At 30.9% G+C, this 27,583-nt stretch overlaps 1 protein-coding gene across 3 annotated transcripts in view; it reads right to left on the reverse strand.

Moving 5' to 3' along the window:
* The window catches only part of LOC126734094 (synaptic vesicle glycoprotein 2B-like), a 35,822-nt gene that overhangs the window by 6,083 nt on the left and 2,156 nt on the right, over window positions 1-27,583 (reverse strand). The window contains exons 1-6 of one of the 3 annotated variants that reach the window (XM_050437616.1): window positions 17,577-17,825; window positions 11,854-11,910; window positions 2,777-2,938; window positions 1,759-1,921; window positions 1,338-1,698; window positions 1,075-1,280 (exon numbers count right to left, since the gene is read on the reverse strand). In XM_050437616.1, coding sequence (XP_050293573.1) covers window positions 1,075-1,280; window positions 1,338-1,698; window positions 1,759-1,921; window positions 2,777-2,938; window positions 11,854-11,910; window positions 17,577-17,580 — 953 coding nt within the window. In that variant the 5' untranslated portion in view covers window positions 17,581-17,825. Of the gene's footprint in view, window positions 1-1,074; window positions 1,281-1,337; window positions 1,699-1,758; window positions 1,922-2,776; window positions 2,939-11,853; window positions 11,911-11,982; window positions 12,066-17,576; window positions 17,826-27,583 lie in introns of those variants that run through there. The other 2 variants (XM_050437614.1, XM_050437615.1) reach the window with 2 other exon arrangements.

Here is a 27,583-nt window from a genome sequence, read left to right on the forward strand (position 1 = left end):
GAAAATATTAACATGGACAACATTGGCGCTTGGACCTTATTTGATAAAATTGCCTCTAACTCAGAAGGCTTTTGAGGTACAAGAAACATTCATATACGAAATTATTTGGAAAAGAATGCTCTTTCTTTATTCATAACACTTTTGAGAATATTCCAAATTTTCAAGAAAAATATTAAGATGAACAAAAAGGTGAAAAAACTGGCACCACCATAACTGCTCATAATTACCTAAATCCTCAACCTAGAACCGTGTTTTTACCCTCAAATCCATCATTAGAAAATCCTTTATATTTGTGTGCAAAAATTATAAGAATAGCCCTAGGGGTTCTAAAGTTATGTTCAAAAATGTCCGATAAAGAAAAAGAAATCTTGATAATAAAAATTGAATTTCAAAAACATTAAATTTGGTGGTGCTTGGACCTTGGGTGACAAAAATGCCTCTAACTTGAAAAGTTTTTGAGGTACAAGAAACGTTCATATACGAAATTATTTGGAAAAGAATGCACTTTCTATATTTATGACGCTTTTAAAGATATTCTGATTTTTCGAGAAAATATTAACATGGACAACATTGGCGCTTGGACCTTATTTGATAAAATTGCCTCTAACTCAGAAGGCATTTGAGGTATAAGAAACGTTTATATACGAAATTATTTGGAAAAGAAAGCTCTTTCCTTTTTCATAACACTTTTAAGGATATTCCGAATTTTTGGAAAAATATTAAGATGGACAAAATTTTGAAAAATATGTCTTAACCAAAACTGCTTATAACTATCTAAATCTTTAATCCACAATCATGTGTCTACCGTAATCGCATTCATTATCAAAAATTCCTTTATATTTGTATGCAAAAATTACAAGAATATTCCTAGTGGTTATCAAATTGTGCTCAAACATATCCAATGAAGAAAAAAATCTTGGGAAAAAGACATTGATGGATAAAAATGCCTCTAACTCAAAGAGAGTTTCTGCGGTACAAAAAACGTTCTAATACCAAATTATTAGGCAATAAATCCTCTTTTTTAACATTCACACATTATGCTATCAGTATTAAGGATAATAACTTTACGATTACCTTGAGGTGAGCCCAAACTGGATGGCACAAGTAATCACCGTATATCTCAAGTGAGGAGGCTTACACAACGCCTTGGTTTGCTCCCAAATTTCAGCCAATAAAAGTTTCAGTTCCTTCGGTTTACGTATGCGCAGGCTCCTGATGCTCCTCGTAGATTGTTGCGAGACCACACTCATGGTGCGCACTTTTTCGCGAAGGCTTCGCACCTGAAACCATTTTTTTCTTTATATCTCAATATTTAATTCGTTTTAAAAGAAACTTACGGGAAAGTTAGCAGGATCGTCCTTATAGTTGCTAGCGTACATATCCCTTAGGACGTCTAGGGCTGCGTCCGCCTCACCACATTCTAAAAGGAACTTGGGACTCTCCGGGAAGAATATCAGCCATATACCAATGAAAATGCTTGGAACCGCGCATGCCGCCACAAACAGGTTCCAACTGGCAAACTTAAAATGCTCGTACACATACTCGAATTCCATTGGAATGATAATCCAAGCGATTCCGGGCAGCACTATGACACCCAGGGTCCAGAACAGTTCCATCCAGCATAGGATAGTTTCTCTGTACTTCCCCGGCTGGAATTCTCCTAAGTAAGGGAAGCAAATTCCCATTGCCCCTGTGATACTGTAAGAAAAAAAGAGTGAATATAGTGGATGAGAAGATCTTTTTCGAGACAGTACTTACGCAAACCCGTTTAGAAACCGGAGAAACATGAAAAGCCAGTACACTTGAGAGATGCTGGATAGTAATCCGCATATTCCGTCCATCAGGAGGGCGCCGATCAGCACGGTTTTCCTACCCTTGGTGTCAGCCAGGCAACCCCAGAAATACGAGCCAATTACCATCCCTAAAAATTATATTATTAGACGTCATTTAGTTATAGGTATATACACCCATTTCAACAATGCTAATCTCTGGCACATTAGATTGAGAATATAGTTTAAAAACAATGTTAATGAAAATGATCAGATGGTGAATGAACGACATAAAATGATGTAGGTACCTAAAAAGTATGCGCTTTAGGGTTTAGATAACCAAAAAATAAATGATAATTTGAATAAAATTATAAAAAGGGAAATTAGTAATTTAAGAGAGATAGAAAGAGAAGCTCTACAGGTAAATGTTTTAAACAACTGAACTGGAATGGACAGGAAAGAGGTAAAGAGAAAAATGGTATAGATGTTTTAAAATTTCGATTTACTGGCAACTAGTTTCGCGACCTAAAGAATACTATACTCTATAAGCTTTCCAAAACATGGTCAAAATACTCCTGCAAAGTCATATTTGAAGAATATAAATTTAAGGTATTTTAAAATTAAGGTAACTTCGTTAATTTTTAAACTATAATTTTTATATAATATATAATATGATTTAATTATTTATGAGTGAATAAAGTGCACGACACACAAGAGGCGTGAATATTTGGCGCCACTTTTGAATCAAAATAAATACAGCGTAAATAATTATTCTGTTTAACCTATATTAAGTCAGTTGGCTATTTGTGTTTTAATTCATCTCTAAACAAACAGTAAAACGGCAACCGATTACTTTTTACACAATGACCCATTGAAAATAATAACGCAAACCATAACTATTCTATATTATTTACGCCTCGGAAATTTGCTGAGGCTGTGTGAAACGCCATTTGATACATTTAATCCGTCTTAAAGTAAGTTTGATATCGAGTTGTGTGATAACTTACCAAGCATAGGAGCGGCGGTTAACCATCCCTTGTCCGACGAAGACATCTGGAAATCGCATGTGGCCGATGGTAGAACGAATGATATGATCGTGATCCCCACTGCGGTGTTTAGGTATATGAGGCCGCATACTGCCAAAAGGGAGAAGTGAAATCTGCCAAAGCCTAAAATGAAATAGTTGTTAGTAAACTTTATTATTTTGGAAACATCTACATTAATTCTCTATAGTAACTGTGTTATTTGGAAAAATTCAAAAAAGTAGTCCATTTTTCTCAAAGAGACCTCTTATTAATAAAAATTCAGAGATTGGAGGGACACAAAGTCAATGGTCTCAAATTATATTTATTCTTTAAAAACTATCACACGTGTTTCGCCCTAAGGCATCGTCGGATCGGTAAAGCTATTAGATTAACACCACAAACATTTAAGTTGAAACAAAAGTAAATACATAAAAAATAATGCTGACGTTCACATTTAATGTGATACCATAATTTGAGACCATTGACTTTATGTCCCTCCAATCTTTGAATTTTTATGTTATTTGATTGGTCACAAAAAGACGGTTCTCGTTTAGTTTGTGAGATTTTGAAGAAAAGATGGTAAAAGGTCAGGGGTTTTAAGAAAGTAATAGCAGAGTCTACAGTGTGTCCCAGGATAAGCGAATTTATACGTAAAAATGACAAAAAATTTTGTAGTTGAAATTTGACCGTTTGGCATCCAGCCCTGCTTGGTTAAAAAATGAAATTTAGCATTATTTTAATTTTTAAAAATCAAGCATGCTTTGATAGAAGCATTTTTAAAATTTTATGAGTAGGTAAAGTAGTATTTCTAGGCAAGATATAAAAAAAGTTTATAAGAAAAAGTCGTTTAGAATGCAAAATTATCCCCGAATACCGAGTTTCATAACCATAGGCCTACTTTGATTTTTACGTTTAAATTATTTATTAATTAACAAAAACCAAATAAATATTTTACTTTTTACGATCGGTAGGAATTTTTGTCGAACTTTTTAAAATGTAAACATTCTCAATTAAATGTGGCAGCATAAAACATTGTCACCATAACACATTGTCGCTGTCAAAGTTATGCACAAAAAACGTACTTATGTCATGTACTTATGTTATGGACATCCTAGCAAATAATCCCTTTGTTGATCCAGCAAAATGAAACATCATACACAATAAATTATGGTCTGATTCGAGAGCTGCAAAATCCTCAATCATATTGTAACTCTAGGTACTTTCCAATTTTTAAATAAGGCTACCTAATTAACTTATAGATAGATATAATATTGTAGACCAAATATTAAGAAAATCTCTTCAGTTTGTTTAACATCCAATAAAAGTAAGGTAATTTTTTGGGAATTATTTTTTGCTATCGTTAGGTTAGCGGTAAGCGTTTTACCTATTTCGAAAACATTTTTTGGGGAGCTATCAAACAGCGGCTAAGATAACGTTTATGGCTATGTTAAGCATCAAAACATATGCATCTTCGAAAACTATCTAGTATGTCGTTAAAGTACGTTTTGAATCTTTTTCGTGAAAAATATCCACAAGTCGAAGTAACAATATCTTCTGCGAGACGACTAATTAAACTTTTTGAGGCCACGGGTAGTGTTGAGATGAAAAAAAGCAGAAAAAGAGATACTTGCTTTGGAGTCAATTGCTGAGAACCCTCGGATGTCATTAAGAGCTAGGTCGGCGGTGCTGAACATAAGCAAATATGAATTGCTAAGAATTTATCATTGCAACAATATTAAAGCATTCAAACCAAGGTGCTTGCATACTTTAGAAGAGGGGGATGAAGCGCGTCGTTAATTTTTTCTGCTTGGCTAGGCAATAACATTTTAGAAAACAGGGATTTTTATAAAAAAAATATATTCTCGGACCAATCTTCTTTCACGACAAATGGTGTAATTTCATCTCAAAATTGTCGGTTTTGGTTCAATGAAACGCCAAACTTTGTAATCCATGGCAAGAGGCAATATTTTCAAAAAGTCAACGTCAAAAAGCGCCATATCTTACCATTTAGGTATTATTGGACCATACTTGATTGAAGGATCTCTTAATCAAGAAACGTATCTTTAAATTTTGGAAAGATTTTTTGAAGAATACTCAGAACCTTTATCACAGAAACTTGGGTGCTAGGTATGAAGACTACATGTTTTAAGGTTCATCACTATTAGCTCATGTCATACTACTATAGGGATTCATGTGCTAGTGATGTGGCAAAATTTGTCTGATAATTTAAAATGTGCAGGATGTAAATAGTATTAAGATTTTAGTTTGTTGTATATATTAACCTTCTAGCTCTTCTTTTCAAACATTTGAATACTTTGAGAAAATGTTCAAGTTTTTATATAAATTTATTTCCAAATAGCCGTACATATTATTGACGCATTTAGCTTATATAGTCTTAAACAAGTTTTTTCTAAACCTTCTAGGACTCAGAGATCGTTCTGTACCTTGATTGATAATATATTCATTAACGCTGCACTGTTTTCAACTGAAACCTTTGATTTAGCATTTCCAGTTATTGTGCTCAGATTCTGAGTTTGGAAACTCAATTAACTCCGATTTAGGCAAATTTTGTATGATGAGTTCTAGATCTTTTTCTGATAAAACATACATTTGTCCAAAGAACATTGGCTATCAGCTCTTGAGACACTGGATTTTGAAAGTAAATTTTCTTACTTCTTACTAACCAAACGCAAGCCATATAATAGGAAGCCTAATCAGTGGATACCACCATTAATGATTAACGAATTACTAACTGCTTCATACTCAACTAAAGTCCATTCACAATCATGGGTAACTATTATCCTTCAAGAAGAGATTAAAGGTTCATAGAGAAAATATTACAAATTGAAAAAAATTATCAAAGAATAAATCTTTATTTTCAACACGACGGCTGCACGGCGCACTCCACTATTCGAGTAGCAGAATGGTCTTTTCCGAATCAATGGATTGGAAGACGCGGCCCAATTGAGTGGCCGCCAAGGTCACCTGATTTAACCATTTCTGATTCCTATTTATGGGGGCCGGCTCAAGTAAATTATTTATTCTGAGCCATTACCAAATGACAGGGAATTACTAAAACAAAGAATTAGAGATGCTTGTAATTCAGTTTCCATTGAAGAAATTAGAAATTCTTTTAAAATGTTTAGGAAAGATAGCTACATTGAATAAATTTGAAATAAGTAAATAAAATAAATTTTCTTGTTGAATTAGACGTTAGAATATTTTTGAGGATGGTTGGTAACTCTTAGATCAGTGATTTAACTATTAGATAAATAAATAAGTTAGTTTTTCTCTAATAATTAAATATGAATAAAAAAATTAATTGGTACACAAAACGTAAAAATCTAAGCCTATGATTATGAAATTCGGTATTCGGGCATAATTTTGCATTCTAAACAACTTTTTCTTATAAACTTTTTTTATATCTTGCCTAGAAATACTACTTTACCTACCCATAAAATTAAAAATGCTCGTATCAAGGTATGCTTGATTTTAAAAAGATATAAATATGCTAAATTTTATTTTTTGATCAAGCAAGGCTGTATGCCAAACGGTAAAATTTCAACTACAAAATTTTTTGTCATTTTTACCTACACACTGTATATGAAGGGTATAGGAAAATAGCAAAGAATATCACATTTTATTACTTTTGGTAATTTTAAATTTATAGTGTGATTGAATCAGGCCCACCAAGAGGGAATACGGGAGAATGGGGAAAGTTCTCCCGGGCCCTTTATGTTATTATAAGTTTTTAGAGGGACTCGGAATTCTGAGGTGGTGATTTTTTCTTTTTTTTTTAAATGACATGCCCAAGCAACACACGATGTTTAACAATAACGTTTGACAATAAACGTTTATTCTTCGTTTAATTCAATTATAAATGTCGGATAAAATGTCCGCGTGATATACGTTGAGGAATTTAATATTATTTCTATGTTTTATTCGCGTTTAAGTGTGGTGTCTTGTATACTCTCTAAAGATGTTTATAAAATGTTGCTTTTAATGGAATGAGATTTTTTTTTAAATTACTTACTACCCATGTCGATATTTTTTTTTATATGCAGATGTGTTGTATGCATCAGAAGGCGTTTCTCGACGTACAAAGAAAAAAATTAATTTTTACCAGTGGTGTTCATAAGGGATTTATCGTTAATATTATTTAATAAAAAAATACACCACTGCATTTTTCTAAAATAAATTTCATTTTTAAAATCCTTGTTTAGTTTTGAACTAATTGATATTCTTGAGTTTATTTTTTATTTGTATATCTTATTTCGTATAATTATTGTTTCATACACGTTAATGTATTTTCTAGATTTCTTTGTGTATGATATTCCATGACTAGCTATGTAAATCCCTGGTCATTTGTTTTAAATGCTGAAATTTTCTCCCTGGAGTAAACACAATCGTATATGATATACGTATATTCTACAGTTTAATAAATATACCTTGACCATATACGGTTGGTAAATATGCCCAATAGTTTTAATTTAAAAATTGTATTTTTGAACCTAGATAATACAAAATTGTAGAACCAAAAAAAAACTTACATTTTTTCAAATCTTAATGACTTATGTTAAAAAAACTGAATTTCCACTTATTTGCCATAAAAACTGGTACAACTACTACAATTTTCACTCGAAAACCTTAAGGTTATGTGAGAAAAGTATAAATACAAAAACTATAGATTTTTCTATCCCCTATAATTTTTTTAAAAAGCATTTTTCTCTCAGACAATTATTTTCTGCAAATAATTATCACTAAAAAACACTACCCTTACCCCCCCCACCCACCCCACACAACTTACCAGTAGGACAATGTTTTCAAAATTCATTGTTTTCCAAAATAATACACATGAATACCAGCTGTTTTCGTCATTAATATCCAATATAATAACTCAGTTTTTTTATATGAATTTGATCTAATTATATATATATGTATATTAATAAATATTTAATACAAAAACAGTGCTATTAGATTGGATTTTATAGAAGAAAAACGGAGATTTTTCAAAAGAATTTCTTACTGGGCAAATGTTTGGGGTGGGTGGGGGATGTAAGGGTTTTTGTTGATGAAAAACAATGTTTTTGATTGTTTGCAATCAATAAAACTAAATGTTTAGTCCAATGATGATGAGTTATCTTATCGAATTATATGATTATTTATTAAAATATAAATTGTTTATTTTTTTTTATTTCTATGACACTTCTGGATGCAGAAGTCAGTATACTAACTGTGATCAAAACTGTATACAAAGTCCATTAAGAGTCGAATAAAAATGTACAGGGTGTCCCGTAATTAATTGGACATAGGTTAATGTAGGATACCTGACAAGAAAATAAACCGTTTCAGCTCAATATCGCTTAGCCAAATGTTATTGGTTTTTGTTCTACAGGGTGTTAAAACTAATTTTTTGCCAAACATTTATTGAAATATTTTGGAATCCACTCGACAGATTAACCTAAAATTTGGCTCTTATTATTTGGGATGAGGAACACGAATATGATATCTATTTTGCCATTGCCACTAGATGGCGCCACATACAACAAAATTGAGTGATTAAAAAGGTCATAACTTTTTTGACCTCCGTATGTACATTTGCGAGTGAAAATAATAAAACAGCATTTAATTCTAGTCAAAAAAGATACTTCTTTGAACTCCAAAAAGTAGACCGTTTTCGAAATAAACGCATTTTTTTATTAGGTTGCGTATGAACACTTAATCTAAAATTTAATTAACAACGATAAAATTTGAAAAGGCTGTTGATTATAATCGTTCACCATCCACTAGGACACATTGTCTAATTCTTTTATTTAAATTTTGCCCGACTCCAAACATTGATTCTTCTTGGGCCCTGATGGTATTGACTCCTTCCACAATCTTTTGCCACAGTTCCTGACGGTTATTTATTTTATTTTTATACACAAGTGATTTCAAGTAGCCCAATAAATAAAAATCTAAGGGATTAAAATCGGGACTACGCGCAGGCCACGGATATTCACTACCTCTACCAATCCATTTAAGAGGATAAATTTCGTCCAAGGAATTTCTGAGTAAATAATGTGCCGGTGCACCATCGTGCATATACCAATTGTCACGTCTTAAATTTAGGGCACATCTTCTAGATGAATGGGTAGATCATTCCTCAAGAAATTTAGATAACGTTCTCCATTAAGCTTAGCTGGCAATTCAAACGGTCCCACAATACAATCCCCATAGATACCACCCCAAATATTTATTGAAAACTCATGTTGAAAATGGTGTTCAAGGAAAGCATGAGGATTTTCCATCGAATAGATATGATTGTTACGCCAATTAAAAAAACCTCTCCTTGTGAACGTGGCTTCATCCGTAAATAAAATTTTATTACAAAAAAATGGATCATTCAATTGGCGCTCTCTTAAAAATTGACTGAATTGGAGTCTTGCAGGAAAGTCTTGAGGAAGAAGATTTTGAACTGGAGTGAAATGATACGAATACAGTTTTTATTGGCGTATAATTTTGGACACCGAAGATTTCCTTACACCAGTGGCTGCCTCAATACGTCTTGTGCTGGTTTCAGGATTTTCGATAACACGAACCAAAATTTCATCTTCCATATCTGCTCCAATTATCCTTAGTCTTCCCGCATTTACGTTTTTTGAACGAAATCAGCCCGTTTCGCCTAATCTATCGTACAACGCATTAAATGTTTGATGATTTGGCTACCTTCTATCCGGATACAGATCTAAATAACACTGCGCTGCTCTTCGACTACGAAAATTTTCTTGAGCATATACACATACCATATCCCGCATCTGAGCATTAGAAAAATCATTGTGACGCGGCATTTTTAAGCGAAAATAACACAACAAGAACACGAGCTTTAGCCAAATTAAAGACTAACAGTGTTGAAGTGACATGTCGCAGACATGTTCGAAACAAATGTCTTATGAGTATGCGATCGGCCTTACTTATTAATACTTCACCTTGACAGGTCCTAGTTATGTGTTTATCCTACTTTCATCCTACTTTGTAAAATTCCGATAATAATTTGTTCATACGCAACCTAATACAAAAATGCGTTTATTTCGAAAACGGTCTACTCTTTGGAGTTCAAAGAAGTATACCTTTTTTGACTAAAATTAAATGCTGTTTTATTATTTTCACTCGCAAATGTGCGTACAGGTAGGTCAAAAAAGTTATGACCATTTAAATCACTCAATGTTGTTATATGTGTATCTATTGGTAATGGGAAAATTGATATCATATTCATGTTCCTCATCTCAAATAATAAGAGTACGCCAAATTTTAGGTTAATCTGTCCAGTGGATTCCAAAATATTTCAATAAATGTTTGGTAAAAAATTAGTTTTAACACCCTATAGAATGAATACCAATAACATTTTGATAAGCGATATTGAGCTCAAACGGTTTATTTTCATGTCAGATATCCTACATTAACCTATGTCCAATTAATTACGGGACACCCCGTATAAAGGTCTATTTATTTATAAGAAAATGAAAAAAATTAGACAGTGTGCTAACATCAAAAGAAGTATTTATGCTAACATATATTCAAGATGGCAATTCTGGTTATGCAGAGAGTTTTTGTATAGAACACTATATACAAGATCAAGTTTGTCCATATACCTGAATAGAGTATAGTATAGTTTCGTTCTAGTTAGAGCATCATCAGACCTTTTGAAGCCATCCACACACTTTACAGTAAATAAAATCAAATTCAATAAAATCAATTTTTTTTTGGATTTTTTTTTATGTACTGCAAAGTGTGTGGATGGCTTCTAAAGGCCTGATGATGCTCTAACTAGAGCGAAACACGTTTTAGCCCGTATTATTACATGTTGTGAGACCGTGACTCTGTGTTTTTCTTTGTTTTTCGTCAATTTCATCTCGTAAGATGTGGCATCAAAATTTTCAATATTATTTGAAATTTGTCTATTTTTCGTGTCATCTATGATTATTTAATTTTGTAACAGTATTTCCTACTTTTAATATATCAGATTTATCGATACGTTATATAAAATTTGTTACCAAATTGCAACACTTTAAGTCACAATTTTAAAGACATTTCAATTATAATCAATTTGTACTTTTTTTATAAGGAAAATTCCTCTAACTATAGCAACTATTCTTACACATTTTTTTTCAGTGTAATGTTTAAAAAATTATGTGTTTTATATTTATGATATCCCAGTTACCAACTTTTCTATTCCCTTTTCAGACTTAAGTTTTTTGGATGTAGTTGTGCATACTACGCTAGAAAGACTCTGTTTTCCTATACACCCAGACAGTATTTTAGAAATCGAATGATAATACAAGAGAGTAACGTAAATGTTCGATGCATTGAAAATCAAATTACATTACACATGTTCAACTATTGCCATTATGGAAAGGTTTTTTGACCATTATCGATTAATAATCGAGGGTCCTTGCCAGTGAAAAATCGTTATGTAAATCGGAAGAAACCCGTGTTGAATTATTAATTATTGCGCCTAAAGTGGTACCCCAAGGCGACCATAATCGATTACCATACTTACCTTCGACGGGGTCTTTGTCAATTATTATTATATTATTTTCTGTGGCGCTCAGATTTTTGGGTCAAGTGCATGCACATAATATGCATTATAAGATAGTATGGAAATTTCAATTTTTGTTATTGGGATTAATGGTGTTCAAGGCTTTCCACAAAATTTTACAGACGGCAACTACTTCTCAGAATACTATGGTTACTCGCTCTACTTTTAAAATAAATCTTCCTATACCTAGATCTTCCATTATCTATTATTTACTTTATTAAGAAACTGTTTAACCATCTTCCTATTTGTATTAGAAGGATTTCTAATTGTATTCAATTCAAAAGGAACGTTAGGAAAATATTACTCAGAGGAGCCTATTATAGTGTGGATGATTATTTAGTAGAGAATATTTTGCTGTATTATAATTTTATTCTGTCTCTTACATTTATAAGTTTTATTTTATGTAGTAGATACTTTAATATGTAAAAGCTTTGTCTATAAAAATTTTGTATTCTTCAGATAATAAAGTAATGTGGATTACCTGTACTTTCTAATGCCCTTTCGAAGTCTTCTCCTTGTCCTTCAATGAAGTCAAGCCCTGAAAAAGAAGATATTTTTTATTAGTTAATATGTTTTAAAAAAAAATGCTCTTAAGTGGGAGAGGGGTTACCTATTAATTGATCGGAAAATTCCTTCAACCCGGGATTAAGATTCAAACTGACACTTTTACAGCCACCGCTCATCCTACCCCAATGAATTGTTTAACAAAACTGGTCGATATTTTGAGATTTTATTAAATTTAAGTAAATATTTATTTATTTTATTAATAACGTGCAGAATGGCGAAAATTGGATTGGTGCGAGTGATAATTGGATGGCCATGTGGAAACATTTGAGCAGGAAACGTTCGAATATCACGCAAAAAAATGGTCAATTGACAATGATGAAAAGAAAAGTCTAAAATTGGCATGGATGTTTCACGAAAGTTTAGTTTACTGCTGCTGTTTTTCAGTCAAACCTGATATGACTATTTAAGCCTGGTTAATAAAAATACCATGACAGTTATAGTTCAAGTCACATAATAGAATGGGTAGATCACAGAACGTTTATACGTCTATTAATGGAATTTAGTGATTTTGTGATGTATTATATTTAATCAAATATATCTGAACATATGCAGAATCTTAAAAATTCCTTATTTAAAAAGATTTTTTGAGATGAAAGTTCAATAATCAATAATACGTTTATTCTTTTATGTTTTTGCGCTAAATCTTAATACCCAAAAAAATATATAAATTTAAATACAAACCTTGGAAAAATATTCATCTTGACGATCAATTCCTCAAATTGGAATTTTCTATTTGTAATGCAGGATTCAGAAAAAGAAAAAAAATGTTTCGTACAAAATGGTTTTGAATATTTTTATCTAGTGACCTTAACAACGTCAAATGCTTTAGCAATTTACTACTTTGAAGACTTATTTAGTCTTTTTTGAAAAATTGACTAAAATCCATCTACAAAAAGTCTGAATAATAAAGTTCCTATTGCAGGAGTGCCTGTAAGAAATTAAATAATTTATCTGTTATTGACAAGTGAATATCTTGAGTTCTATTGATCAGAATTAAGAAATTATTGATTTATAGACTAGTCTAAAGACTTTCTTAGTCTTTATTGAAGAAAACCACCTATTTTTAAATTATATGCGTAGTATTTTATATTTGTTTGGATTTGGGTTTCAGTATATCGCGTCGTCCGGAAAATCTTTTTAATTTTTTTATTGCATACCAACAGCCCTATTCATGCGCCGAGGATTGTTTGTGTTAGCATTTCTGGGCGTTGCCCTTCGGAGATGTTTCGGTCGCGTGGCGAGGGAACTGCAGAAAGTAAAACCCATCCATCAAGGGTACTACCACAGATGTAAATAGCTCCGCAGCTAGTGTATAGCTGTGTATAGCTGTGCGGAGCTATTTACATCTCTTTCATTACATCTTATTGAATCGTATTTAATTTATGTTGAAGTGGTTTTCTAAAGATTGTCTACAGGTTAGTAAATTTAAAACTTATTAGTTTGCTTTTTTTTATTGGCAATGTGTAAATATATTTTTATTAATGTTTATAAATTTAATATTTAAAGTGATCGACTGAGATAACTTATTTACTGAATTTTAAGTATATTTTCGAAATCAGTTTTTTTTTAAAATTGTTTGTGTGTTTCAAAAGTAAGCTAGAGCCAAAGTATATAGATTTCAACTATCATGTTAGATTCATTCATCATGTTAGACTGTGCTAGAGCCTTGTTGAATCTAACTAACATTTCGACCCCGACTGGGTGAATATTCAGGCGTAAATCATACCACAGATAAATAAATATATAAATATATGTTTCGCGAATGTGCCCGTCTATCTGTGATAATACCTAGAATATTGACTCAACTATCAACTCATAGCTGGGTAACCTCAGTACCTTCTAGTGATGGCTGGATAACTAACCCAACTCTCTTCTGTTTTAAATGAATAGTATGTATGAGGAATTAGAAAGGAACAGCAAATAAATTATTTTTATTTTTTTTTGTAACCGCAGGAAGAACTTATTACTCAGCATGATTCGATTTTTAGGGAATTGAGATCGAGGGTTTCTCTGCCGTGCTCTTTGCCCTCGTGAATTCCAGGCTGAGTACGGCATTATTTTTCTACATAAATAAACTAAGTAGGTGTATTATCACTGCATTTTCTTTAATACCATCCTAATAATTCAAATTTCCCTAATTTTGTCTTATCAAGCGCATCCGAGGTAAGTAAAAGTGAGAGTGATTCTGTTACAAAACACAACGTCGGGAGGGTATTATTGGTTTCTTATTTATTTATTTTTTTCTCGTCCGATCTTTTCTTATTTATTAAAAAAAAAACTTATCTCATCCATTCTTTATGGACGAACCTGGCTTTGTTATACTACATTATTAAAGAAATGTCTATTCACAAATAGTCAAGGTAATGGAATTCTTATTCCGGGAGTGCTTGTTAGTAATGAAATAATTTTTGTCTCTTTGGAAAGTGAATATCTTAGATTCTAGTGATTGAGATATTATTAATTTATGGACTATTCTGAAGACTGTCTTAGTCTTTTTTGAATGAATCACATAAATCCATCCACAAAAAGTAAAAATAATGGAATTCTTATTCCAGGAGTACCTGTAAGAAATTAAATAATTTGTCTCTAACTGGCAAGTGAATATCTTGGGTTCTAGTGGGTAAAATTTTGAAATTATTGATTATGGGCTATTCTGAAGTCTCTTTTAATCTTTTTTTTAAGAATTGAGTAAAGTCCATTCATAAAAAGCCAAGATAATAAAATTCTATTTCCAGGAGTGCCTGTAAAAAATTAAATAATTTGTCTCGTATTGGAAAGACAATATCTTGGGTTCTAGTGGTTAGAATTTCGAAATTATTGATTTATGGGATACTCTGAAGTCTCTTTTAGTCTTTTTTCAAGAATTGACTAAAGTCCATTTATAAAAAGTCAAGATAATGGAATTCTTATACCAGGAATGCCTGTAAAAAATCAAATAATTTGTCTCGTATTTGCACGTAAATATCTTGGGTTCTAGTGGTTGACATTTTGAAATTATTGATTAATGGGCTATTTTGAAGCCTCTTTTAGTCTTTTTCCAAGAATTGACTAAAGTCCATTCACAGAAACTCAAGATAATGAAAGTGTTATTCCAGGAGTGCCTGTAAAAAATTAAATAATTTGTTTCGTATTGGCACGTGAATATCTTGAGTTCTAGTGGTTCAAGTTTTGAAATTATTGATTTATGGGCTATTCTGAAGCCTCTTTTAATCTTTTTTCAAGAATTGATTAAAGTCCATTTACAAAAAGTCAAGATAATGGAATTCTTATTCCAGGAGTACCTGTAAAAAATTGAATAATTTGTCTCGTATTGGCAAGTGAATATCTTGACTTCTAATGGTTAAAATTTTGAAATTATTGATTTATGGGATACTCTGAGGTCTCTTTTAGTCTTTTTTTAAGAATTGATTAAAGGCTGTTCATAAAAAGTCAAGATAATAGAATTCTTATACCAGGAGTACCTGTAAAAAATTAAATAATTTGTCTCGTATTTGCACGTAAATATCTTGGGTTCTAGTGGTTAAAATTTTAAAACTATTGATTTATGGGATATTCTGAAGCCTCTTAATCTTTTTTCAAAAATTGATTAAAGTCCATTTATAAGAAGTCAAGATAATGAAATTCTTATTCCAGGAGTACCTGTAAAAAATTAAATAATTTGTCTCGTATTGGAAAGACAATATCTTGGGTTCTAGTGGTTAGAATTTTGAAATTATTGATTTGTGGGATACTCTGAAGTCTCTTTTAGTATTTTTTCAAGAATTGACTAAAGTCCTTTTACAAAAAGTCAAGATAATGGAATTCTTATTCCAGTAGTACCTGTAAAAAATTAAATAATTTGTCTCGTATTGGCAAGTGAATATCTTGGGTTCTCGTGGTTAAAATTTTAAAATTATTGATTAATGGGCTATTCTGAAGTCTTTTTTAATCTTTTTTCAAGAATTGATTAAAGTTCATTGACAAAAAGTCAATATAATGGAATTCTTATACCAGGAGTACCTGTAAAAAATTAAATAATTTGTCTCGTATTGGCAAGTGAATATCTTGATTACTAATGGTTCAAATTTTAAAATTATTGATTGATGGGATACTCTGAAGTCTCTTTTATTCTTTTTTCAAAAATTGATTAAAGTCCATTTACAAAAAGTCAAGATAATGGAATTCTTATTCTAGGTGTGCCTGGAAGAAATAAAATAATTTGACTCTTATTGACAAGTGAATATCTTGGGTTCTATTAGTCAGAATTGAGAAATTATTGATTTATAGACTACCCTGAAGAGTTCTTTAGTTGTTTTTGAAGAAATGACTAAAATCCATCCACAAAAAATGAAGATAATGGAATTTTTATTTAAGTCTGCCTGTAAGAAATAAAATAATTTTTATTTAAAATCAAAAAAGCGTGACAGAAAATTTTTTTTTTCTTAAATAGACTCTCTGTATATTTTTTCATTTTCGGATTCTCTGGAACCTTCTGGACATGTTTTATGGATGGATTTTCTAAAAAAAAATGTTTATTGAATTTATCTTTTTTTAAATCACGACCCTTTATATATATTTAGTATCAGTGCTATAGAAGTATTAAAAATTGGTTACAAAAAAAAACCTAATGGATAAGAAAATACTAAATTTATATAATAAAAGATTAAAGGATGGATAAGATTAAAAACAAGTAAAGAAGTAGTAAAAATTAATTAGGCTTCTTTAGAAAGGAAATTCTTAAATAAGGTGTAAGTAAAATATCTTTTCTTACTAAATTACTTTATTCATAATATGTGTTAAAATATTAAAAAAATAATGATAAATTGAACTAAAAATACTTCAAAATATTCCTTTTTTTTTCATCCCATAAGTAAGTTCCTTATTTAAAAAAAAAATATATTAAAAATAATTTTCTTTTGTATTAAATTAATTTTTTTCTTCTTAATGGATAATCCAAAAAAGAAAAATAAAAAAAAATACATTTTTCCGAAAACGTATCTCAAGAATCTGTATTAAATTACTGTAGATATTTATGATATTAAAAATTTTATTTGTGTTATCAATAAATACAGAATGTGCTAAAAAGTGGCAAGAAACACCAACGTGAATTTTACGACTAATCGATACCTAAAGTGCTAATGGATGGACGCGTGGAAAAATGATTTTAGCAAAGAAAGATTAAAAGTTCATAATTTATTAATAATTGAAATATAAATAAATAACTGAGTCATCCACTATTTTGGCCAATAATATGATACTGATAGGGCATATTCATAGCACAACTTAAACTGAAAATTTTGATCTTAGTATTGTATAATTTAAAAAAAAAGATGCAAAATTTCCTTATGGGATTTTAAAAGATACATATCCATTAATTTGGAAATTTCTTTTCAGTTTAATTCGTTACCTGGTTTGCTTGGTTTTTTTTTTAATCAATAGACATTTAAAAAATATGTTTTTTTATGTAATCGTGTCAAAAAATACAATTTTCAGTAACAAAGAAACAAATCAGTGGAGTGTAAACCTTAATTAGAATAGTACTTATCCAAAGTATACTATTATTTCAGTATAAAATTGACAGCAAAAATTACACCAAATTTTTCAAACCAATAAAACTCCGATTTTAGAATTATAAAAAAAAAACAAAAAGCTACTAACCCATATTGCTTGTGTCCAAAAAAAAAATGTCTTAAAAAATCACCAAACACACATCAAAAAAAACCGCATAAATCAGTGTTAACTAAACCTAGAAAAACATAAACAAATAATGCCGAACCCGTTGGTTAGTACGATCTAGTAGTTCGAACTCGATCAATACCGAAAATCGAATAACTAAATCTCTTTGGCATGTTTCGGTGTTATACTGGATTGTCAGTAGTATTTCACCTTCGCGTACCTACTGCAGTATGTACCTTGCATCACTTGCAGAGCATTATCGAGCCAGACCGTCTCAAGTTCATTTTTGTATTTTGTTTATTATGCTTACACCGCATGTATGTGAAGAGTTTTTGCACTTTTGTCAAACGAAAGACTATTTTGGGCATTTTCTTACCGAAACGATTCGCTTGGAAAGTTTCCAGTCAAGATCAAATCAATGAAACATTGTATATAAAAATACAAATATAAAATAAGTTTTACAATATACAAGTTTTATGCTGTTTGATATTTTTTGGAGTAGAGAGGACGTTTTTCAGTACTCAGATAGCACCCTTTGGCCAATGGACAAATTAGTCTAATTTATTATTCAGTATGTCCAAGTGCAACGAATATTCTATTGATTGGTTGATCTATTTTCAAACAGTGGTTAAAGCTGTTTGACACGACTATTTTTTTATAATAAATCCTCGGGCAGAAAATTAAATAAATGCATAATTATGATACATCATCTATGTATATTAGAACTGAAAGTACAAGCACAACATGTTTAAAACAAACGGTTAATAATAAGGTACATTAGTGTGCTGTTTCGTGATTAAAGAACCTCCATTGATTCTATAATCCATTCTTGACCAAAGGTAATATGTATAATAATCACTTGTCATGCCAATGATCCAGTATTAAAAACCTAAGGAAACTATTTGTTTAATATATTGTAAATATTCATATACTTGCAATACTCAATTAATTTATTCATAATTTTTTTTTTTAAAATCTTGTTTTTTGCATATCTAGAAATTATATTTACTTGCCAATAACATTTTAGTTACTAAAAATCAAGATATTCAGTTGCCAATAAGAAACAAATTATTTTATTTCTTCCAGGCACTCCAGTAAGAAAAATGTCAATATCTTGATTTCTAGTGTATGGATTTAAGTGATTTTTCCAACAGTTTCTTAAAACACCCTTGGAGTATCTTAGAAATCAATAATTACAATATTTGAGCCACTATAAATGAAGATATTCAGTTGCCAATAAGAGAAAATTATTTTATTTCTTCCAGGCACTCCAGTGAGAAAAATGTCAATATCTTGATTTTTAGGGTATGGATTTCAATAATTTTTTCAATAATTACTTGAGAAGCCCTTGGAGTATCCTAGAAATCAATACCTATTTACAATATTGAGCCACTTAGCCACTAGAAGTCAAGATATAAGTCTGCTTGCGAGAAGACCAGCGATGTGTTTTCCTGAAAATCAATCCTAGGCGTAATTTTTGATTGAGGTCTACGATGTTCCTCGTCCTTGGTGGACTTTTCACTATAACCATCAAAAACTACCCAAGAGTTGAAACCAAAATTTTCAATAACATAATGACAATAGATTTTAAATATATCGCCAAATGTTACTAATTTGGGCCAGACAGTTTTATGTAGTAAGCAACCACCATCAATGACTGAAAGTGGATTTTTTAGTGTGTCGGGTTTCTCAAATTCAAAATTATCTTTACAAAGATGGGAAATCAGAACAGACTTATTCCCTTTGCGGAGTTTTCCTTGCCTAAAGAAATACGGAGGATAGGTACTTAGTTCATGTTCGAAAAACGTCTTCAAATCATTTTCGTTTCTCTTAGTGAGTAATAATCTATTAAAGAACTATTGGGGATTTACGTCAACTGGATTTTTTTACTTTGTATTTTACTGTAGTTTTTTGCCACCTCAATTTTTGGAGAAAAATTTTGAGCCTGTAAAATAAGATGATAAAAGAAAAGTGTATATTTTTTTTTTACTTTTTTTGACAGAAATATAACCTGTCAAAATAGTTTTATATTTTTATTTTATTTTTTAGTGAGAAACAAATATAATGTTTTTTACTTGACAAAAATCGGTTAATAAATAAGAAAGTTACGATATTTTAAAAAATAGTACCATCCGCCATCTTTAATTCAACATGGCGGAAAAAGCAAGCCTCCTAGAAGGTGTAACTTTTTTTTACAAAGTACTATTGATGGGTACTACCATCTGTGAAAAATTCAGCTTGATTGCAAAAACTTCTCCTAAAGGCCATTTTTTGAGCTAACTGCCCTGGCATATAAGAGACAAATTATGTTAGTTCTTACAGGCACCCCAGTAAGGAAAAATGTCAATATCTTGATTTTTAGTATATGGATTTAAGTGATTTTTTCAATAGTTTCTTAAAATACCCTTAGAGTATCTCAGAAATCAATAATTACAATATTGAGCCACTATAAATCAAGATATTCAGTTGCCAAGAAGAGAAAATTATTTTATTTCTTCCAGGCACTCCAGTGAGAAAAATGTCAATATCTTGACTTTGGATATATGGGTTTCAATAATTTTTCAGTAATTGCTTAAGAAGCCCTAGGAGTATTCAAGAAATCAATAGTTACAACATTTTAGCAACTAAAAATCAAGATATTTACTTCCCAATAAGAGATAAATTATTTTATTTTTTCCAGGTACTCCAGTAAGAAAAAATATCAATATATTGATTTTTAGTGTATGGATTTCAATAATTTTTTCAGTAATTACTTGAGAAGCCCTTGGAGTATCCTAGAAATCAATAATTACAACATTTTAGCTACTAGAAATCAAGATATTCAGTTTCCAATAAGAGACAAATTATTTTAGTTTTTCCAGGTACTTCAGTGATAAAAAGGTCAATATCTTGATTTTTAGTGCATGGATTTAAGTGATTTTTTCAATAGTTTCTTAAAACACCCTTGGAGTATCCTAGAAATCAATAATTACAATATTTTAGCCACTATAAATGAAGATATTCAGTTGCCAACAAGAGAAAATTATTTTATTTCTTCCAGGCACTCCAGTAAGAAAAAATATCAATATATTGATTTTTAGTGTATGGATTTCAATAATTTTTTCAGTAATTACTTGAGAAGCCCTTGGAGTATCCTAGAAATCTATAATTACAACATTTTAGCCACTAGAAATCAAGATATTCAGTTGCCAATAAGAGACAAATTATTTTAGTTCTTACAGGTACTTCAGTGATAAAAATGTCAATATCTTGATTTTTAGTGCATGGATTTAAGTAATTTTTTCAATAGTTTCTTAAAACACCCTTGGAGTATCCTAGAAATCAATAATTATAATATTTATATTTATTATTAATTATAATATATATTTGAATAATTTTAGTCACTATAAATTAAGATCATCAGTTTCCAATAAGGGACAAATTATTTTATTTCTTTCAGGCACTCCAGTGATAAAAATGTCAATATCTTGATTTTTAGTGTATGAATTTAAGTGATTTTTTCAATAGTTTCTTAAAACACCCCTGGAGTATCCTAGAAATCAATAATTACAATATTTTAGCCACTATAAATCAAGATATTCAATTGCCAACAAGAGAAAATTATTTTATTTCTTCCAGGCACTCCAGTGAAAAAAATGTCAATATCTTGATTTTTAGTGTCATGGGTTTCAATTTTTTTTTCAGTAGTTGCTTTAAGATTCCCTGAAAATATCCTAAAAATCAATAATTGCAACATTTTACCCAATAGAAATCAAGATATTGAGTTGCCAATAAGGGACAAATTATTTTAGTTCTTACAGGCACGCAACTGAGAAAATGTGAATACTTTCATTTCTAATGTGCAAATTCTAATAATTTTTTCAATAATTCTTGTATGGATAATTAAGTGTATGGATTTAAGTTCTTGAAAAGCCCTTGGAGTATCCTAGAAATCAATAATTACAACATTTTAGCCACTAGAAATCAAGATATTCAGTTGCCAATAAGGGACAAATTATTTTATTTCTTTCAGGCACTCCAGTGATAAAAATGTCAATATCTTGATTTTTAGTGTATGGATTTAAGTGATTTTTTCAATAATTTCTTAAAAAGCCCTTGGAGTATCCTAGAAATTAATAATTACAATATTTGAGCCACAATAAATTAAGATATTCAGTTGCCAACGAAAATAAATTATTTAATTTCTTCCAGTCACTCCAGTTAGAAAAAATATCAATATCTTGATTTCTAGTGTATGGATTTCAATAATTTTTTCAGTAATTACTTGAGAAGCCCTTGGAGTATCCTAGAAATCAATAATTACAACATTTTAGCCACTAGAAATTAAGATATTCAGTTTCCAATAAGAAACAAATTATTTTAGTTCTTACAGGCACTCCAGTGACAAAAATGTCAATATCTTGATTATTAGTGTATGGATTTAAGTGATTTTTTCAATAACTTCTTAAAAAGCCCTTGGAGTATCCTAGAAATCAATAATTACAATATTTTAGCCACGAGAAATCAAGATATTCAATTGCCAACAAGAGAAAATTATTTTATTTCTTCCAGTCACTCCAGTGAGAAAAATGTCAATATCTTGATTTTTAGTGTCATGGGTTTCAATTTTTTTTCCAGTAGTTGCTTTAAGATTCCCTGAAAGTGTCCTAAAAATCAATAATTGCAACATTTTACCCAATAGAAATCAAGATATTGAGTTGCCAATAAGGGACAAATTATTTTAATTCTTACAGGCACGCAACTGAGAAAATGTGAATACTTTCATTTCTGATGTGCAGATTCTGAAAATTTTTTCAATAATTCTATGAACAGCCCTTCAAGTATCCTAAAAATCAATAATTGCAACATTTTAGCCCCTAGAAATCAAGATATTGAGTTGCTAATAAGAAACAGATTATTTTATTGCTTCCAGGCACTCAGGTGAGAAAAATGTGAATATCTTTCTATCTGGTGTATAGATTTTAATAAATTTTTTAATAATTGCTTGAATAGTCCTTCAAGTAATCTAGAAATCAATAATTACAACATTCTAGCCACTAGAAATCAAGATATAAAGTTGCCAATAAGAGACAAATTATTTTAGTTCTTCTAGGTACTCCAGTGACCAAAATATTCAATATCTTGGTTTTTTTCAATTTTTTCAGTAATTAAAGTAAAGCCATTGAAGTATTCTAAAAATCAATAATTTTAACTTTTGAGTCACTAGAAATCAAGATATCCAGTTGCACATAAGAGCAAATGTTATTTTATTTCTTTTACGGACTCCAGTGTTACAGTAGTAGGTACTAATTTATAATTTTAATGAATGTACTTCCTGTTATCAGGACAAGATTAATTACCTCATGTAGGTACATAATCGTCAAATTCCCACTAAAAATAAAGGGATTCTTTGCATAGTATGACATACAGAATACCAAAATGCCTGGTATCTTTTGCTATATTAAAGAACCACTTTTATTCATTTTTTTATATAAAGAATTTTTGTGTAAAGTGTATGATATTATTTATTTTTAAACAAAGATATTGTGATAAATACAATTATTTTTATTTATCTACGCTTTAAATGTAAATACCGTATCCGAGGTTCAGTGTGCTATCTACAAGCCCTTCGTATATTATTGTGAAGTCTATGAAAGCTTGTAGACAGCATACGGTATTGACATCGTAACAAAAATTTATTTGAATCAATTCGATGTTGTGCCCAAGAAAAAGTAATAAAATGATTTGACGTGTCTAGGAATCGAATATTTCAGCAAAACCGAAATTTTTTTGGCTGATAATATGGCAACATCGCGGCTCGCTGTGCTGTCTACAAGCGTTATTTAAAAATTTCAAACGTTATAATAAAGCTAAAGGGAGGTTTAGTTATGTAAATTCACTTTTTACTTAACAAATCTTGTTGCTTAATTTAATTGTATTTTTTACAGAATAACAATAATAATATCGGTAAGCTTAATTTTGCTGTGTATCTGCATGATGCATTATTAAATTTTAGAGAGTTATAATTTTTTTCTCGGCTTATTATGGCTGTTTATACTCCTTCCAAGAGAGCTCAAATTAATAAAGCGTTCGGTTAGATACTAAGAGTTATATAGTATTGCTTTGCACTAGTAGGTGCCAATCGACTTGAATAAATTGAAAACTTCACCGTGGTACAGTGTGCAGGTAAGAGGATAACATCCCCACCAGTCAATGATGGTTTTATCTTGCAAACAGCCTCTGGTTGGTGTTTCAAAAAAATCGAAATGGTTCATTTATTTTTTGAGATAGCAGTCCAGTGACGTACATTTTCTAAGATTTCTATACATACATCTAACTCACACATACACAAGATGAATGTTTCTTACTCAACATTTAAATAAAATATCTTCACCAGAGCACCGAAACGCGAGCAACAAACACCCCCAAACGCTCACGTATTAAAACTGCGACATATCCAATAACAATCGATCTCCAGGCCCTTAATAGAGAAAACCCAATTTCACTACTCGATTATTTTTTTAACGAGAAAAAAAAGGCCGCAAGGTCGAGGAACTAAGGTCGCAACACATCAAACTTTCACGAGTTGATTACCGGGCATCGCTTAATTATTATTTTGTGAAGTTGCATCTTTTTGTTGGTCCAGCACGGGTGGGATTGAAGGGTAAAAATCTTCCCAATTTAATATACCTAAGGACTTTATATAAACCCTTTAGAATTTTTATCTAAATACGGAGTTTAAATTGAGTTTGTTACAGGTGTCAGAAATATTCAAAAGTTGCACTAAAATCCTTGTTTTTCAGGCAATAGAAGTCTTATTTTTTTGACAAAGATGAATTGAGACAGTCAATTACTGAACTGAATACCATGTTAAAACTTTCTAAAAGCACCAGGGTACCTGCTGGTATGTACTTTTATATTTTCCAACAATAGAAAAACAATTTTATTGACCTAAACTTAACTTTTGTGTATGTAACTTGTGCCCATTTTATACATTTGCAAGTGCAACTTATATTAATTGTAAAATCTTTTCTGTGTCTTTTTGTCGTGAATACAAATTTCTTTTAGTATCCCTCTGATGATGGACACAACGAGTGAAGGTGATTGTGTGTTTTTCAATTTATCATAATATGAAGTTTTATATAAATCCCTGTTTGCAGAATTTGCATGTTAATACATTAACACTGGCAAAATTCAAAGAAGTTGAACTTGAAGTTGTTACTTTTCCTCATCTTAGAGTGACGTTTTTTCTAACTTTAACCAAAATAATTATTTTTAATCTATTGGTTGGTGATTCCGCCCCACTGCTTTACACCCTAATATATTTAATGTGTTCAGCTGTATTGATGGTTAATATAACTGAGAGCCGACATTCCTATAATAGAAAAATCGATATATTTATGCGTGTTATTTCATGCTAAGGGTGTACTTAGTTGATAGAGAATAATTCCTGGACGTATGTATTTTTGAAGATATATTACAAAGACGCGATGTCTTATAAACAATACAAAAATGTTTTTTTTTATAAAAAGAATTAAATCTGTTTTTTTTGTCATTTTTCCTGGCGATTCTACCGCATTTTGCTTCTCAATTAAGGCATAAACCGTGCTGAAAAGTACTTGACAGTTTTCTTACATAGTTGTGCTCTCTATAGTTGTATCCTCCTGTGAGATAAATAATTATATCGATAATTTAAAGCAGAGCAATATGTTGAATTAAAAACACATTTTGAAATATCAGATCTTTCTAAAAAATGCTATTTAAGCTATTGTATTCGATGTTCAAAAGTTTCACTGAAAAGGTTATTATTGATAATATAATCGAGAATTTTGTGATCATCCATTGGCCTAAGTAAAGTTAGTAATAAATAAAGTGAGAAAAAATAAATAAAGTTAATAATAAATAATAATAAATAAAGTTAATAAATAAAATGAGAAAAAAGGTATGGTTCGATTGCTATAAGAAGTTTGCTTGCTATATACATATTGCGTTGCATTATGTAAATAAATAAATAGGGCTGGTAATAAAAAAACAGAGTATAAATATTACTTCAAAAGTGTACAACAATGTGAAAGTCGCATACATTATTGGAGGCTCACCCTGGACCCCTTTTTGCATACTTATTAGGATTTATTACTTTCTACCTATTTGAAATAGACTATAGATTTTTAGTACTTTTTATAACATCCCTTTATGTGTGTTGCTTGGTGAATTTCACCAATATTGGTCTAGTTTGTAGACTGCTGTTCTCTCCAACTCTAAAAAAAAGTATTTTTTTTCAATTTTAATATTTTCTTTTAAAATGCAGAAGAGGGAAGTCTGGAAGTCCAAAAATTAATTGTTGTATAGAAAGCTTCTGTTTAATTTTCTGACCGTCAATTTTTTTGATATCAGGTAAAAAGTTGTTTGATGTTCATCGCGATCGTCAGGGGCTCAATTAAGTTTTCATGCCAGAAAAGGGTCAAAAGTTTATTATTTGACATTTTACCGCATCTCAGCTCTCTAATATGCCTGGAATCATCTTGAAATATTACTTTTCATATGTAACTGAACCTATCACAGACGTAAACCATTAATTCATTGCGATCGTCAATGATTCCTGGGTCTCAAATAGGTTTTCATGCCAAAAAGGGGGTCAAAAGTTCATTATTTGACATTCTACCGCATCTCACCTCTCTAATATGCCTGGAATTATCTTGAAATGTTACTTTTCATATGTAATTGAACCTATCAGAGACGTGAACCATCAGTTTATTGCGATCGTCAATGTCTCCTGGGTCTCAGATAGGTTTTCATGCCAAAAAGGGAGTCAAAAGTCCATTATTTGACATTCTACCGCATCTCACCTTTCTAATATGCCTGGAATCATCTTGAACTGTTACGTTTCATATGTAATTAAACCTATCACAGACGTGAACCATCAATTCATTGCGATCGTCAATGATTCCTGTGTCTCAGATAGGTTTTCATGACAAAAAGGAGGTTAAAAGTCCATTATTTGGGTTTCTACCGTATCTCACCTCTCTAATATGCCTGGAATCATCTTGAACTGTTACGTTTCATATGTAATTAAACCTATCACAGACGTGAACCATCAATTTATTGCGATTGTCAATGATTCCTGTGTCTCAGATAGGTTTTCATGCCAAAAAGGAGGTTAAAAGTCCATTATTTGGATTTCTACCGCATCTCACCTCTGTGATATGCCTTGAATCATCTTGAAATGTTACTTTTCGTACGTAATTAAACAGACCACAGACGTCAACCAGCAATTCATTGCGATTGTCAATGATTCCTGGGTCTCAGATAGGTTTTCATGCCAAAAAGGGGGTTAAAAGTTCATTATTTGGGTTTCTACCGCATCTCACCTCTGTAATATGCCTTGAATCATCTTGAAATATTACTTTTTGTATGTAATTAAACCGATTACAGACGTAAACCATCAATTCATTGTGATCGTCAATGATTCCTGGGTCTCAAATAGGTTTTCATGGCAAAAAGGGGGTCAAAAGTCCATTATTTGACATTCTACCGCATCTCACCTCTCTAATATACCTTGAATCATCTTGAAATGTTATTTTTTGTATGTAATTGAACCAATTACAGACGTGAACTATCAATTCATTGCGATCGTCAAAGATTCCTGGGTCTCAGATAGGTTTTCATGCCAAAAAGGGGGTCAAAAGTCCAATATTTGGCATTCTACCGCATCTCACCCCTCTAATATGCCTGGAATCTTCTTGAAATGTTACTTTTTGTATGTAATTAAACCGATCACAGACGTTAACTATCAATTCATTGCGATCGTCAATGATTCCTGGGTCTCAGATAGGTTTTCATGCCAAAAAGGGGGTCAAAAGTTCATTATTTGACATTCTACCGCATCTCACCTCCCTAATATGCCTTGAATCATCTTGAAATGCTACTCTTCGTATGTAATTAAACAGACCACATACGTGAACCATCAATTCTTTGCGATCGTCAATGATTCCCGAGTCTCAAATAGGTTT

Source organism: Anthonomus grandis, chromosome 3 (genome assembly GCF_022605725.1).
Source record: "Anthonomus grandis grandis chromosome 3, icAntGran1.3, whole genome shotgun sequence".
Classification (NCBI taxonomy): domain Eukaryota; kingdom Metazoa; phylum Arthropoda; class Insecta; order Coleoptera; family Curculionidae; genus Anthonomus; species Anthonomus grandis.